At 38.4% G+C, this 17,603-nt stretch overlaps 1 protein-coding gene across 2 annotated transcripts in view; it reads left to right on the top strand.

The window, feature by feature from the left end:
- myom2b (myomesin 2b) overlaps positions 1-17,603 on the top strand; it is a 53,801-nt gene that overhangs the window by 23,802 nt on the left and 12,396 nt on the right. For both annotated transcript variants that reach the window (XM_051126046.1, XM_051126047.1), the window contains exons 19-32: positions 311-489; positions 607-721; positions 5,908-6,070; positions 6,236-6,342; positions 6,680-6,724; positions 10,114-10,250; positions 11,035-11,179; positions 11,295-11,357; positions 11,838-11,905; positions 12,002-12,115; positions 14,381-14,468; positions 14,573-14,611; positions 16,089-16,194; positions 16,954-17,117. In XM_051126046.1, the coding sequence (XP_050982003.1) occupies positions 311-489; positions 607-721; positions 5,908-6,070; positions 6,236-6,342; positions 6,680-6,724; positions 10,114-10,250; positions 11,035-11,179; positions 11,295-11,357; positions 11,838-11,905; positions 12,002-12,115; positions 14,381-14,468; positions 14,573-14,611; positions 16,089-16,194; positions 16,954-17,117 (1,533 nt within the window). The remainder of the gene's footprint in view (positions 1-310; positions 490-606; positions 722-5,907; positions 6,071-6,235; positions 6,343-6,679; positions 6,725-10,113; positions 10,251-11,034; positions 11,180-11,294; positions 11,358-11,837; positions 11,906-12,001; positions 12,116-14,380; positions 14,469-14,572; positions 14,612-16,088; positions 16,195-16,953; positions 17,118-17,603) is intronic.

Below are 17,603 nucleotides of genomic sequence, written 5' to 3'. Positions count from 1 at the left end.
ACAACTCGGCAGACATTATGTGAGTATTTGTTAAAGGCTACAAAGAGGAAAGGAGATCATGAGACAGATGTTCAGATCCAGCCTGCATTATGTACTGATCCTATTTCTTTCTCTCCTTCTCGATATTAGTGTACAGACCAGTCAAGGCCAGATACGATTTTTTTTGTTTGTTTGTTTGTTCTTTTTCATTTTGGGTTGGAATGTCACCTGGACATGTTTTCACCCAAACATAAAACATCACTGAAGGCAAAAAAAAAAAAAAAAAAAAAAAAAACTTGAACATTGATTTCCTTGTGTTTGACTTTGGTAGGTCCAGCCTATGACGTGACCTGTACTGAAGTAAGGGATGATTCGGTGGTGGTTGAGTGGAAGGCTCCTGTCTACAATGGCACCAGTGCCGTCACTGGATACTTTGTTGAGAAATGCAAGAAAGGCTCTGATACCTGGAGCAAAGTCAACGAAAGTTCAGTCAACCACTGCTATCTTAAGGTATTGATTTGTGCTGTCAAAGACATATTCTCAGATATTTCATACTATTACTTCAGCATACAGGACACTTCACATTTCTCTATGGCTTTATCAAACGCATGGTTTGAATGTTTGCAGGTCAAGGGTCTAGAGACAGGCGCGTCTTATGTGTTCCGTGTGCGGGCGGAGAATGCCAACGGGATTGGTGTGGCTTCAACCTCCTCTGATCTTGTGTGCATCAAGGCACTGCCAGGTAAACAAGTACTACAGAGCTAAGAGGTTTCTGTCTTTCCCAGGGTTCCCACTCTTTCATGAACACCAGATTCAAGGACTTTTTAAAGCACCATTTATTTTATATCAGATTCACACAGCAGCATATGTAGCATCATGAAAGATTTCACTTACACTTAACATTTACATTAAAAATTTCAGAATAACAAGGTTTTCATAAATTTAGACCATTTTGAGCGGACGTGTTCAAAGGAATTTTGAAAATATATATTCTTGCATCAAACTGTTTTTTTTTTCTGTAATTATGTATATTAAATATATAAAATAAATATAAATATTTAAATTTGAAAGAATTTCTCAATTTTTAAATTAATAAAAAATGGTTAAACAGGGCTCTACACTTACTTTTCTTTTCTTTTAATTAAAAAAAAAATTAGGAACAGTCAAAAATTACAGGAGCACCTTCTAATCAATAATCAAATTCTGATCAAATATTAGTCTTCCCATTACGAGACGATATTTGACTCCTTAAAGTGATTTACAGGAAATTTTGTTTTTACCTTTGTAATGGCATTTTTCTAACTTTATTAAAAGTATGCCATCTTTTGTCAAATTCAAAAAATTATAAGTTTTTTTTTTTTTAAATTTCTAATTAAAACAACAGAATGAAAACAAGTAGAATAAGAGTAAGTTACCTGTCAAATGAAATCTGTATAAAAATTGTAATACAGAGGTAATACTTTAAAATGAATGTAAAACTGCCAGTAGGTGGCGACAAGTCACTGATTTGATCACTGAGGTGTTCATTGAATTGATTAGTTTGAACGGCTGATTCATTCAGGAACGAAGCAAGTGACTGTTTTTATGAATGGGTAATTGAATCAGATTCGTTTAAAAATGCCCATTCATGCATAAACGAAACAACCCTGTGTTTGAATGGAGATGCGCAGCAGCTCAGCTGTTACTTTGTTTGAAACAATTTTCGTTGACGAAATGGAGCAAAATCAGGCAATAGTGTTTAGACAATGCAAGTCAATTAATGTTAACTTCTTATTTAGTGAACCTTTGTATTAAGTCAATTTCATTTGCAAACTCCCTTAATCAATAAATCTGTCTCTCTCCTTTGTTTATCGCGATCTTTCATTATAAACAATGCTGCTCATCCACAGACAACTGGTTATAGGCACGGGGCAAGGGCATTTTTACTGCATGATTAATATAAGCAGCAGGACACAGCAGTTTATATCCAATATTTATCCAGAAATGGATAAATATTAATTCTGTTGTTAAAAATAAATAAAGAAACAGTGTAGGAGAGTGGTTATTATGTGCAAACAATGGGAAACTATATATTTGCGCAGTGTGCAAATATATTCCAATTTGAAGCCTGTGACAAATGCGCACATCAACCCAATCACTTTATTTAGCGTTCATGTAAACACTACATTCAGATTTGGAATTAATAAGAATTAATTTAGTCAGACTGAACCAAAAATTGTGTTCAAGGAATCACAAATGCACTGCTTCTCCATAGGTTGATGCAGGGCTGCGCAATGTGCGCATCAGCTCGCATGCTAAGATTTTTTTCTCGCGCTATCCCATCTCCACCCCAATCATTAACGCTATTTCATTTAGTCTTTGACTGCGCATATAGGAACATTTTTGAAATAGCACCATTCTACTAAACAAAATTTATTTAAAATTTATTTCAAGCACTTTCAAGGACCTATATTTGTTTTCAAGTACTTTCCAGGCCTTGAATTCTTATGTCTGATATTCAAGTATTTTAAGAAGTGTTGGAACCCTGCCTTTCACTGAATATCCAGGTAACCAAAAAGGTCATAAAGGCATGGTTAAACAAATCCATATGGACCAAGTGATTTTAGATATGATCACTTTATATGATGAACAGATTTAATTTTCACTTTTATTTGCATCTAAATGTTGATCGACACACATACATAGAGCACATCACATATGTGACCCTGGACCACAAAACCAGTCATAAGGGTCAATTTTTGGAAAATTGAGATTTATACATTATCTAAAATGAAATAAGCTTTCCATTGATGTATGGTTTGTTAGGTTAGGGCAATATTTGGCCAAGATACAACTTAAGAATCTGGAATCTGAGGGAGCAAAAAAAATCAAAATATTGAGAAAATCGCCTTTAAAGTTGTCCAAATGAAGTTCTTAGCAAAGTATATTACTAATCAAAAATTAAGTTTTGATACATTTATGGAAGAAAATTGACAAAATATCTTTATGGAACATCTTTACAAAACATCTTTATGGAATTTTACTTAATATCCTAATGATTTGTGGTCTAAAAGAAAAATCGATAATTTTGACCCATACAATGTATTATTGGCTATTGCTACAAATATACCCGTGCTACTTATGACTGGTTTTGTGCTCCAGGGTTACATATGGTAAACACGGAAGCTCAAACATGCATGCGATGCGTGAGAACAAATGAGGTTTGTTTTAGTGACACACGCACAAGCTTACGTGTTCACAATATGTGATGAGCTCTTTATATGTGTTTATATGTAAATAAAAAAAACTAAATCTGTTCATCAAATAAAGCAATATAATGTATTCACAAGATTTGGATTTAACCACTTGGGTGAACTATCCATTTAAGGCCTTTAAGGCTGAATGTCTCAATGAGAGAACATTGGGGATGTTGGAAAATGTATTTTTGAAAGGGAGTTTGTTTTAGACAAGTTTACAGCAAAGATTCACACTGAGACAAGCTCAAACTTGTGACTACTTGCAAAAGAATGTGGTCTGCATCATTCTAACACGTGCCAGTTTACACCAATGTGACTAGACGAGAAGTATTGTTTCCATAGCAACTACTTTTAACTTCAGTTTTTCTGTCAGGTTTGTGTTGCGCAGCTGTCGGACTTGTAAAAACAACTTAGAGTCTTGCATCTAGAAATAAATAGATATATTTAATGTGATAAGAAGCTTCTTGTTTTCTGATTGGCTGCTGTATGTGATTATAATCTAATTAAAGTGTGAATGTGAAATTTGCATTTTGCATTTCTTGAACTCTCAGAAAAATGATTTCTATTTATACGCCTTTTTTCTTTCTTTTTTTCTTTTTTTTTCTTTTTTAATGATAATGATGTAAGTGCCTCAAGGAGAATTTTGTTCTATGTCAATATGAAGTGCTTTTTGCAGCCCCCTTTTTACTTCTATAACATGATTAAATTACAAATGAAACAGGATTTTTAACAAGAAGTATATTTGGAAAATCGTTACTTTTCAGAATAGAGCTAGGTGTTTAGAAGGGTGTTTGAGATTTTAGCTGATTAGCATGGCTCAACTAGCCCTTTGTGGTAGATGCAGTAACTTCAGTTTTTCTCAGTCGACTGCTTTTGAAAAATGACTGTGCATTAAATATAATATATTTATTTCTTTATTGCATATAGATGTTTTCTTACTGACCTTTTTTCTTGAAAGCTGTTAAAAGCATGAAATAGTCTGGAAATGGAAAATGTCAGCTGTCTTTGATGTCACATCTCAGGGAAGTGACTAGTCAGCCAATCAGCTTTTTCCTGCAGCACCATGGTGGTTAGGAATTAGTCACATGACATCTATAGTTCCAGATTGGCTCAAAATGTCTGTGCCTATGAGTAAAGATGGCAGATTTCAATCCACATACTTCTAAGGGTCGTCTGTCAGACGCTTTCTTCAGATACTATATAGACCTCACTGGCTTGGGGACGTTGGTCATCCATCCAGGGCATTAGTTGTGTTAGTTGTAAATTCATATAGTTTTTAACCATTCAGAATCCAGAATAGCTGAATATCAAACCATCCAGAATCCAGAATAGCTGAATATCAGTGCATTCGAAAGAAGGGATCTTTATTTTGGATGAAATGAGAGGAGTTCACAGTCGTGCAGGGCAGTGTGGATGGCACCATGGGAGGCGTTCTGAAGTGTCTTGGGGAGCAGCTGCCTGCACATTCACAGATAAGGAAAACGGGATGATCCAAGATGATTCATTCCGAGCAGCCTGAAAGGTTTTGGGGCTGATAAAATGCCATCAACCAGTAGAGTGCACTGTGGATTCGTCTGTTTATATAAAGTATGTGTGTGATGTTGTAGGAGATGTTCTCCTTATAGCACAACTGAAGGGAAGCCCTGTGTAGGCTGATTGGTCATAATCAAGGCTACATTCAATCTTCGCCTGCAGAACTCCACAGATGTCTGCACCAATCATTAACAAACTTTTTTCACACCTTGCATGTTTATTAATTATTTCATATATTTTTACTAATTTTACTATGCATTTAAACCACTGAAAAAATGATAAGCTAAAAATGGTAGTATCTAAATTAAGTGGTTTTGTTCCAATCGGAAATATTATTTATGACTGAATCCACAAATATGTTGATTTATACCAACAAAACTATTTTTAATCCATTAAGTCAGGCAGAAATAGCTCTTTAAGGTCACAACTGCAAGTTGTGACTTTTTACAGTTTACAGCAATAATTCACCTTAAAATGACAATTCAGCTTTTATTTTCTTGGTTTAAACTTGGTTTCTTTCCTGTGTGGATTTCCAGAATATCCTGGCCACTTTCCAAATAATGGCAATGAATTAAAACTGGGTTTGTAAAGCCTCGAAAGTAAGACATATCATAAAAGTGGTGCACAATCCTGTATAATATATCATCATGAATAATATATAATAAGTCTTCTGAAGCCATACTGTAGATTTATGTGACAAACAGACCACAGTGTAAGCTGATTTTTACTGAAAATGAAATATGCTGCCGCATCAGGTTTGATTTCAATGACATTTGGTTACGAGACACATTGGAACCAATGGCATTTGACGTCAGTGGTGTTAAATGTCATCAACAGGACTTTTTTATATGTGACATTTGTAGTCCATTTCAGATCTTCAGAGGAGCCAAATATCATAAAATTAATATTAGATAATATGGAAATATCAATATTAGTAATTAAATATTTTAATTAGTATATTAGTATAATATCATTAGTATTTAAATCTGATAAATTTGTAATTGTCTCCCCAAGCTTTTTCTAATCATAGAGAAAAGCAATGACCAATAATCTCACAGTGTCCTAACCATAAATCTAAATACCCTGCAGTATCTGTTTTGGAGTCTGCACATCTTTTCTACTTGTGTGCAATTTCTTCTCCACTTCTGTTATTTTGAAGGCACCCAGGAAATCAAGTGTGGCGTCGATGAGGAATCAGGTGACATTTATCTCTCTTTTGAGAGCTGCCAAATGAAGGAGAAATCAAAATTTGCGTGGAAGAAGTCCTACCAAGAAATTACTGACTTCTCTAAGGGAATCGTCGTCAAGACATCAGGCAGCCAGTAAGCAAAACGCACATACAACGTGTCCTAACTAGATCTGGTCCAGATACATATTAGCCCAAAGCATATTTAGGGCAACGCCACAGTCTGTGCATATTTAATTCCGTTTGTTTTCCTTTTGTTGTCCCACTGAACAAACTAATGTTTGCTCATTTGTTTCTGTAGCTCAACTTTGCTTTTTAAGAATCCAGACAAAGAGGATTTGGGCACATACTCTGTGTCTGTTACACATACTGATGGTGTCTCTGCCAGCTACAAAATCTCAACAGAAGGTGAGGCCTGTTAATATATTATGACCATCACCTTCATTATTAATGTCCTTCCTCAAAATTATATAGAGTACCAGACACTATCAAAACAGTCCACTGACAGATTCGAATCATATTTGATTCAGCTGTCGGATATTTGTCAGTATGTTGATCTGTATTATGGATGCTACATCATCTGCAGTGAAGCAGTTGCCATAATATTACATATTATACAAATATCCTTAGTAATAAAAATAGTAACACTAATAAAGTTTTGCGTTTTCTTCTGTTATGTCCTTGAACGTGTTGATAATGATAATAGTTGATAAAAATTGATAGTTGCCTCTGTCCTCTATTTTAGAGCTGGAAAAGATGTTGGCCCTCAGCTATGACATACGCAACCCAAGTAAGTGACCCAGAATAGTACAGATTGACACTTGACACTTTAAGTGAACAGTATTGAAGGTTCCCCACAGTTTTCCAGGCTTGAAAAGGCAAGGAATTCAAGAAAATCATAAAAGGTCATGGAAGTTATTGCAGCATTTCACAATTAATTTCTTAAAGGGGTCATGAACCAAAGTTCCCTTGTTCTTTTGACATATAAGAGGTCATTGTACTATATATAAAACATAAACAAAACACAATCCTGTAAGTTTCAGAACTCAAAACTTTGTTGTTAGTGTAAAAACAGCTTATATTAAAGGCGGTCTGCTAAAATGACAGCTTTTAGAATGTTCTACTCTACGATGTAATAGGTAGATAAGCGCTGACTCTGCAGAAGAAGATCGACATCACTGCCTGTTTAGCCCTGCCCACCGATTCACGCATGTATCATACCGTACTGTACCATACCAGGAGGCGAACGCACCCATCTACGTAGAAACCAAACGATGAAGATGGCTCTGAAAACAACAGGGTGCTCTGCAGTGTCAATTTGTGGAAAAAACATTGCCAGTCTTTGCATTGCCTTCCTTCTGATCCCAATGTTAGGAAAGAGTGAAAACTTTATGGGGGGGTTGGTGCTTGGTGCTGGTACCCGGTACCCAATGGTACTTTTTATTCTGTACTGTACTCTCTGTGTAATAACAAAAACATTTATTTCAGTGAAAAAAGAAGTCACAAAATTCTCAATTTCAACATTTTAAACAATAGGGCCCTACAATCTTTTTCTTTTTTTCCCAGAAATTCTTGTGCAAAATTAATTCTTGTGCAAAGTGAAGTTTGTGTTCATGCTGCCATGTAGTGAGACGCAGAGGCCGAAATCACAGCGAGCGTCAGGCGTGCTTCAGTAATTATGTAGTAAACAAAACCGCATCTCTGCCATTCATACATGCAGAGGCAAACGGAATATGCAGGATTCATATTTAAACCGTCTTTTTGCGTTTCAGTATTCACAGACACTAGTGCATATCGCAATCCGAATTAAGTGACAGACCAACTTTTGATTTATTTATCCAAAAATCGACAAATTCCTTGGCATTCTGCGCTATTGTAACGTTGAGTGAGAGGCGAGAGGCGAGCAGATCCATATGCAAGCTTTTATTCGAGCGACGAGACAAAGACATGGTCAGACAGGCAGGGTCAGAACAGTAGCAAACAGGTATAACAGAGGCGAGGCATGGGGATAGTCCGTGTAGCAGGCGTGGGTCGATCCGTGGCGAACGTAATCCGTTAGGGGGAAAAGCAGAGGGATAGTCCAAACAAACACGCGATTAGTCCGTAGGCAGGCGGCGAGACAGATGAGACAAGATGGCCAGGCGAGAAAGCTAAACACAGGAAACTGGCAACTAGGGAACTCGGAAACTCGGGAACTAGGGAACAAGGAAACTAGGAAACTTGGGAACAACACGAAAACAACAATACTATAGACCACAGTGATAACCACACAATACTCTGTGACTTGCATGGGGAAAGACCGGGGCTTTTATAGCGCGCCTGATTGGTCACAGGTGCTGACCCAGTCAGCGCGCTGGATGATGGGAGTAGTAGTCCGGGGTGTCTAGAGAAGCGGTGGGGCGGGGGCGAAACAGGGTGAGGGTTGGAGGACCAGGTCCTTGCGGAGGACCAGGTGACTGAGGCAGGACCGGCAGGGCAGAAGCCCACCAGGGTGGAGCAGGTGGAGCTGGAGCCCTCCAGGGCGGAGCAGGAGGCAGAGCAGGAGGCGCAGGAGCCCTCCAGGGCGGAGCAGGAGGCGCAGAAGCCCTCCAGGGCGGAGCAGGAGGCGCAGGGGCCCTCCAGGGCGGAGCAGGAGGCAGAGCAGGGGCCCTCCAGAGCGGAGCAGGAGGCGCCGGGGCCCTCCAGGGCAGAGCAGGAGGTGCAGCAGTAGGCGCAAGAGCCCTCCAGGGCGGAGCAGGAGGCGCAGGAGCCCTCCAGGGCGGAGCAGGAGGCGCAGGGGCCCTCCAGGGCGGAGCAGGAGGCAGAGCAGGGGCCCTCCAGAGCGGAGCAGGAGGCGCCGGGGCCCTCCAGGGCAGAGCAGGGACCCGCGTCATGGACTGGGACCTGGGGAGAGCAGGGACAGAGAAGGCAGACAGAATAAGGAGAGAAGTAGAGAGTGCAAAGGGTAACGCCGCCTCCATAGGAGGTTCAGCGCTGACACCTCTGGAGGCATTGGCGCAGCTTCTCCGACGGGGGAGGCCTTTGGAGGTGACTCGTGGCCAGACGAGACCTCTGGAACAGACTCTTTTATTCGACCGACGAGACAAAGACATGGTCAGACAGGCAGGGTCAGAACAGTAGCAAACAGGTATAACAGAGGCGAGGTGCGGGGATAGTCTGTGTAGCAGGTGTGGGTCGATCCGTGGCGAACGTAATCCGTTAGGGGGCAAAGCAGAGGGATAGTCCAGACAAACACGCGAGTAGTCCGTAGGCAGGTGGCGAGACAGATGAGACGAGATGGCCAGGCGAGAAAGCTAAACACAGGAAACTGGCAACTAGGGAACTCAGAAACTCGGGAACTAGGGAACAAGGAAACTAGGAAACTTGGGAACAACGCAAAAACAACAATACTATAGACTACCGACCAGATTCATGACAGCTATAGAGTAAATTCAGTTTTTATGAATGGACTCATGATCCATGTTTTTACTGAGAAATTATAGACGTGTGTCCATGTAGAGACAGAAATGGCATGCCGTCGTGTAAATAAGAAAAATACTAAGGTTAATTAGTTTATTTAATACAAGATTAGAGACCTGTTCTATAGGAAAGTAATATGGCGCTATATTGAAAATAAAATTAACTTGACCTTCAAGGCCTTCAAAGCATAATTAACTAATGGTAATGTATAGAATCTTATTGTGTGTCCAAAATTTCCATAGTGCATATACATGTTTAGTTATTTTTTGCTCTAAAATATTTAATTGGCTAAAATTGACATGAGTGCAGAAATTGTTCACTGATCTATGATTTTATCTAGAAAAGTCATAGATGGCAATATTGAAAGAACCCTGAATTTTATTCTGCCTATTTGCTACTTTGCTTGGCAACCAATAACCCTACAATAAACTATATTGCATGACATACTGTTAATAATAATGTGACTATCTATTGAATATCAGGGTCTTTTTTTTTTCAAATTGCTAGTACCGCTGTTTTATAAACCACTTGAGGCTATTACAGTGATTTTACCAAAGTGGGTTTAGCTTCACGCTGTGCCTGACAATAGCGTTTAAGCATGGTAAATTCACTCTAGCAAGGGACATGGCTCATTGCTTGAAATAAACTCATGCATGTGAACAGTGACAACACACAAGACAACATGTCAGCTTGTCACACGTCACCTCTCTTGTGTCACAGTTATTCCTCTGAAGACTGAACTGGCCTATAAGATTCTAGAGAGAGGCCGTATGCGCTTTTGGCTGCAAGCTGAAGGCATCTCCTCTGCTGTGACCTACAAATTCTTTGCCAATAACAAGGAGCTTGTCAACTGTGAGGTAAACAACTGCAAATAAAATGGTGCAGGCAACCACGTCTTCATTATTTCATAAACAGAAATCAGGGAGTTTTGTATTTAAGGAGAAAGTTCACCCAAAAAGACAGTCAAAGACAGTCTACTCATACAGAGGTTCTTCCAAACCCCATATGACCTTCTTGCTTCTATGAAACAGAAAAGAAAACATTTAACAGAATAATTAAAGCATCATAAAGAGGGCCCATATGACTTCTCTACTAATTCATAGTAGAGAAGTCATTATGTGCTGAATATTACTTAAATATTACTAGGAATACACAAAATATCAGTATTATATTGGATATATATTGGCTGATATAGTATATTTAATATTCTAGTATACATACATACACATACACTTTACAAACACTAATAATTTAATAACACTTGTTAAATGTAATCTATAGATGATCTCAAATTAAATCAATGTTTTTGAACTGTACACTGTTTTTTTTGTTTGTTTGTTTGTTTTTTACAAAATAGCATTGGTGCATCCCTTTCACTGAAATTAAAAGACCAGCATAGACTCTTCACTAGAAATAATTTCCATACGGGTTTTGTATTTGATTACAAAATTGTCATTCTCGGTGAACTATCCCTTTAAGCATAGCTCCATTCTTTGCTGTGCAAGAAAACATAACCAATCCAAATAAATAGATTCAGCTCTATTGCAGTACTACCATCTGTTATGTTTTTCTGTTCCATTTGCGTGAGCCTCCTAAGAAAAGCCCAGGAGAGAAATGTTTACCTCTCTCGCTTTTTCACAGCAAACTAAAATGAGTCATGACGCAGCTACGGGCATTATTGAGATGGTGATGGATCATTTCACTGTAGACAGCGAGGGCACTTTCACCGTGCAGATCCAAGATGGCAGAGCCAAGGCCCAGTCCTCTCTGGTGCTGATCGGAGATGGTGAGAGCCAGCATCGCTCTAGGGCTTCTGCAGCTCTCATCTTGAGATATTGTGCTCCTCTGTTGAACTCTACTCACTGACCTCTTACAGTTCCTGCTTTATTTTCCTTTTCCAGCCTTCAAGGCAGCGCTGGCTGAGGCGGAATACCAAAGGAGGGAGTACATTCGTGTGAAAGAGGGTACTGCACTCATCCTGTTGATGTAGCTGTTGAAATAAACTTCAGATAGAATGAATTAAACCCTGTGGTTTTTTAATCCATTCTTGGTATTACTTTTCTGAGGTTTACAAACAAGCTTTGCATTATATACGAAACCTCCAAAAATGAATAGTTCAGCCTGAAATTAAAATTCTGTCATTGCCCTTGTGTATTTTTTTTTTCTTTGCAAGCCTGTATGACTTGCTTCCGTAGAGATTTTTAGTAATATGGCAATCACTCTTTTACACTGGATTATGTAGAAGATTTTTCTCAGACTGTTAGATGAATATATGGCTTTGCACATCCCAAATTTTGTTACCTGACCTCCCAGCTAAAGCAGATAAAAACATATTGGCCAGGCTGTTAGACCAGCTAAGACTAGCAAACCACTTAGGCTGGTTTAAGTTGATTTTCAATGATTCTTTGATTTCACAATGCTAATTTTCCACTTTAATTTTCCAGGCCCTCACTTTATGGAGTTCCTCTCCATTCAAATTGGGGATAATGCCTCTGTCACTCTTCTTTGCAAGGCAAGTTGAATGGGAATGATTTGGCCAAAGCAAATTAAATGTCTTAGACTGACTGATGATATATTGACGTTTTCTTGCATGTCTGACCCCCTTTAGGTGGCTAATTTGAAGAAGGACTCTGTGTTCCATTGGTATAAGGACGATGTAGAGGTGATTCCTGAGGTGCCCGCTGACTTGAACTCAGGAGTCTGCAAGTTCCCCCTAACTAATGTGAGCACTTAATTTCATAAACACTGGAGCTAAAAATAGTTTAGCCAAGTGATTCTTAAATGTCAAAAGTTGAAAATGTCACACATTGAAAAATGTATTAAAGGGGTCCTATTATGCTTTTTCACTTTTTAGTCATTGTGTGGTGTGTATGTTTGAGCATAAAAAAGGTCTACGAAGTTAGAAATCTCAAAGTCCACTCCAAAGGGAGATATTTCATTTTTTAAAAATCCCTTTTCAAGAACTACAGTGAACAGCTCCTTTGGACTACAGCGTTGTTTTCCGGATGTTATGATGTCACAACGCGACCCATTAGAATATAATTCAAATAAATCCCGCCTACTGAAATTCGAATGGTTGGGGGGGTGGGTCGGAACGAGGTGGCCTGAGGTGGCATGATGGCCTAACTTTAGCCATCATGTTGAAGCTTCTAAAACGCTTGAACGAACCACAGCGCAGCAGGTGTAAACACAAGCATTGACTAGAGTGACTGCGATCTACTCCGGTGGCCGCGTCACAGCCGTAACGCACCACAGACGCGTGCAGTGTGTGGTAAGAAATTTATTCATCATAGTGTAGATTAAAATGCACAAACTTGCACTAGACTAGACTAGGCTAATCAGTCATGATGTTCTTTGATAATGTTAATGTTAGGCTGCTTTGAGCCTTATGCTGGAGCTGGTTTTGGGCAACGAAACTGAGTAAGTAATTAAATAAATTAGCACAATAATATCATGTATCGACGATCTCGCAGGCTGATGATAGGACCCACTACTGTACTACTGTAGCATATTATGTACTCACCCTCCATGCGTCCTAGGTGTATATGACTTCCTTCTTTCAGACAAATGCAATCGGAATTATATTAAAAATTATCCTGGCACTCTCAAGCTTTAGAACGGCATAGATGGGTGTTTCTCTTCAACAGTCCAAAACAAGTCCAATAAAGTGCATCCATCCATAATAAAAAGTTCCACACACAGCTCCGGGGGAAGGGTCAGTAAAGGCCTCCTGTAGCGAATCGATGCGTTTTTGTAAGAAAAATATCCATATTTAAAATGCAAGAATCACTTTAATCTAGCTTGCATTAAAAGTTGTACACGGAACTTGCTGCTTTGACAAGGGGCATGGCAGTACTGAAGCACCATCTAAGCTGTTCGCCAATCGCAACGCAGTGGGACAGCAAACCAGTCACAACACATTTAGTTTTTCGGAAGGCGGGCTTTCATTATACCCGGAACTAATCGAGCCATTTGTGCCAGGCTGGGAGAAAGGTATTGTAATAATGTAAATTATGTGAAAAATAATGCGCTTTTCCAAGCATGAAAGCATGTTCCAGTACACCCCCAAAACAAAATCAAGACTTTATAAAACAGCATATTAGGGCCCTTTTAAAATAGTAGTTCACCCAAATATTAGATTATAGGTTATTTAATATTTTTTTAGCGAGTGCATAAATGATAATAGAACAGAGATAATAGAACAAAGAATGGACAGCCTTTATAATGGTTAGCTATTTCTACTTCTCTTGAGTGTTTTACTATTGATGTTATCCTAATATTGTGATTCTATACACGTTTGTATGGCCAATTGCAATTTATTAGTAGCATATACAATTGTTTTTTTTTTTTTTTTTTTCCATCATGTCCAGACAACAGAACAGATTTGTGACCCATTTATGGGTTCGTGGCCACTAGTTTAGTTAGTAACAGACGTTTGTGTTTGTGTTTTCCATAATCAAAGTTTAAAATTTATCCAAAGTCTACTGAAGCATGCTCAAAGCTAAGTGCCATAGCTAAGGTTATTTCAGTAAAAAGACAAATAATCCCTGTTGGACTGTTATGGGTAATTGCTCTTTTTTTTTTTTTTCCAGTCAATATTCTTCCCTGTTACAAAGTAAAACAGCTTCCATAAATACAAAGAAGCTTGACGCATGACAAAATTATACTGTATTTGTTATAATCGCTCCTGGCATCTTATAAGAAATTCCACAAGAACATTTCACATGAGAAATAACCTTAAGAGCTTTTGACTCCCGGAGGATTGAAACCAGGGGTCTCAATCAATTGAGTGCCGTAGTAATTTTTTGTAATGCTGGTTATTCTTTGACATTTTTTGTCAAAACTATTTTTACAAAACTATATGAAATAGCTATAATTTACTCCCAAGACAATGTAGCACAAAAACTATTCTGTCGGTAATGCTCTAAAAAAAGCATCACTCAGGTGGCCTGTTTTTGTGAGATGCTGTTTTTTTATTATATTCTAGTTCTCCAAGAAGGATGTGGGACTATATAAAGCAACCATCACCGATGACAGAGGCCAAGATGTGTCACAGATTGATGTTTCTGGCAAAGGTACCATCTCTCAGGATTGTCTTATTAAATATAGAAAAATGTAAATGTGTGCTGGAAAATGTTCCACAAAACACGTATTAAAGATGTCTTTTTCTCACCCACAGCTTTTGATGACGTCATTAACGAGCTCAGTCGTATCGCTGGTGTGTATGACATGTATCGTTGTGCTCATCATTTCGGCATGTCTTTCCTTGTGTTAATATCAACCGATTTTAAATCAACCGTTTTCCACCCCTCTCTCATCTTCTCTACCCATGGAGTCTAAATCTGGTCATCTAACTTAAAATGGACCAGAACTTCAATTATGAACTTTTTATGGTTTCCCATAGTTCATTTTTAGTGCTTCGCTGGAGCTGTCAGGGTCTTGGTGATGAATTGTGTGACTGTAACCCAAGGGTGACTCTGATACTCTTATGCTAAAAAGCATACCATGTTGACTTGGTGTTTAAGTGATTCTGCTGAAAACAAATCTAGATAAAAAAAAAGAGCATACATAGTTAATGATAAAAATCAAGTGTGTCCAGACTTTTGACTGGTAAAATACAGGGGTTGGACAATAAAACTGAAACACCTGTTTTTTTAAAAACAATTAGTACGTTGTTGAGCCTTTTTGTGCCCAATGCAGCATCATTTCATCCTGGGAATGACAAATATAAGTCCTGCACAGTAGCCAGAAGGATTTTAAGCTATTCTCCTCTTGCAAAAAAAAAAAAAAAGTGGCCAGGTCACTACGTGATGCTGGCGTAGGAAAACCTTTCCTAACTCGCTCTTCCAAAACATCCTCAATAATATTCAGATCTGGTGACTGTGCAGGCCATGGGAGATGTTCATCTTCACTTTCATGTTCATCAAACCACTCTGTCACCGGCCTTGTTGTGTGTATTGGTGCATTATCATCCTGATACAAGGCACTACTTTCAGGGTACAATGTTTGATCCATTGGGTGCACATAGTCAACCTTCACTCTCTGCTCTTACTGGTGCAGTGTGCAATCAGTGAAGATAGGCCACCAGGCTGTGCAAACATATCCATGAAACCTCCAACACTATATTGGCCAGTGTTTCAGTTTCATTGTCCAACCCCTGTATATATATATATATATATATATATATTTTTAATTACAGTTATGAGAATGTGGGAGGAAAATCTGCGTGATTATTTTTTGTCACAATGCAAAAAATGATTCTAATATAAATTATTTGTTATTATTTTCTTTACGCAAAATAATTTCTTTCTTATGATTTTGAGCTAAAATATGACTATGTGTTTTTTTTCTGGTAAATTATGTTTCATCAGATTCACAAATTTGTTTATACACAATGAATGTAAAATACAGCAGTTGACCAATTAATTGCACTTCTACCTAGATCATTTTCCATTGTACTAAAACAATCCTTAATCCTTATTCCAACAAACAGTGAAATGAAAACAGTAAAAAGATCATTTTAAAGAGAAAAACAGTTGTTTATTGTAGTTGGGTACCTACTTGAAAATCTCTGCATAAATAGCAAAAGAATCTAAGCTTTAACACATGGTGAATCACAGCAATGCAGCTTTTGTCCAACCAGCCTGTGTTGGTGAATTTTAAGATCTTTTTCCTTCTTTTTCGTACCTGGACAGGATCCAGCGCCTCTGAGTTGTCGATTCAGTGCACTGCGGAGGGCATTATGCTTCAGTGCCATATGAAATATTACACCGAGGAGATGAAGATCCATTGGAAACAAAAGTATGCACATTTTCCACCCTCACTTGAAATGATTTCCTAGAATAAAAAAAGAAAGATACACAAATACCCTTGAAAATGAAATGCACATGCCTCTTCACGTCCTCAGGCACGACAACGACTCTACATGTAAACATGATTTTCAGATTTTGGTCTATAGTTTTGTGTTGCTTCAGTGTGAGGTGTACAAAATAAATGATTATTGAACTACAGGAAATTACTGGAATAAAGAGACTGTCTTGTTCCTCGCTCTGTTGTCAACACAAAACAAATCATTCTGATTGCAGTTGCCTAATGCTCTGCCCTGGAGGTGATTCAGTAGCATGTGAAATTCTAACGTAGTGAGAAAAGCCTCTTCCCGCGCGCATGGCTTCTCAAATCCCTGTATTAGCATTTTGAAGTGGCTATTCTGGGTCTTTCCTCCCCCTGTTGCACGATTTGAATCACACGCAGAACAGGTATTAATGCAGGGGAAATTTCACATTCAGTCGCGACACAAAAAAACACCCGCCGTGTCTAATTTTACACTAGGGACATGCTAATTTGGTGCCCCACTTAAAAAAGGCATGTCTAACGTTTTGAGAGCATTTACTCTATGGAAAATGAGCAAACAATTGAGTTTAAAAAGGGATTGGGATTAAACGTGGCTTAGTTGTTACATGTTAAAAGCATGCATGTGATCGTATTGGTTTTGTCATTCTCTCAGTGATGAACAGATATTAATGGGTCTTTTGCGTTCATTTGCTCTTTTTGGTCTTCAAGGGATTCTAAAATTGCTGCATCAGAAAGGATGAGAATTGGTGGCAACCCAGCAATGGCAACTTTGGAGATAGTCGAACCTACTGATAAGGATAAAGGGACGTACACTATTGAGATTGTGGATCCGGAGAAGATGCATTCTCGTACCCTGGACCTCTCCGGACAACGTGAGTAGTAAAACCTACAGAGTATATGCAGCAAAACTGAGGTAGCTACTTTCGCTCAATTTGTTTGGGTAAATTTCAACCCATGTACCAGCTATGACACAAGAAAATATATTAATTCTAATTAACATTCATCAATACATTATACAACTAATTATTTATATTAAAAAAAAAGTGATTAATGTGAACACTTGATTGTTATTGTACACCAATAATAGCTTCTGTAGCTAGCATAGCAAACGTTTGCAATGAACAAGCAGAAAGTTACTCATCACTGCATGAATGTTTTTGTCAAAAACACATAAAAAAGCACCTTATTTCAACTCTTCTGATCCAGCCCTATGCATAGCGTGCTGAAAACTAAGAGTCCACTGCCCTGTTTCAGTTAATAATAGAAAACTGATTTTGGTAGTACCAACCAAATTAAGTAAGAGCTGACCTTAAAAAGGTCATGGTGTAACCTTCTGGCCATAAATATTCCTCCTCGTT

The sequence above is a fragment of the Labeo rohita genome, chromosome 13 (assembly GCF_022985175.1).
Source record: "Labeo rohita strain BAU-BD-2019 chromosome 13, IGBB_LRoh.1.0, whole genome shotgun sequence".
Classification (NCBI taxonomy): Eukaryota; Metazoa; Chordata; class Actinopteri; order Cypriniformes; family Cyprinidae; genus Labeo; species Labeo rohita.
This window is presented reverse-complemented; position numbering and strand designations above follow the sequence as displayed.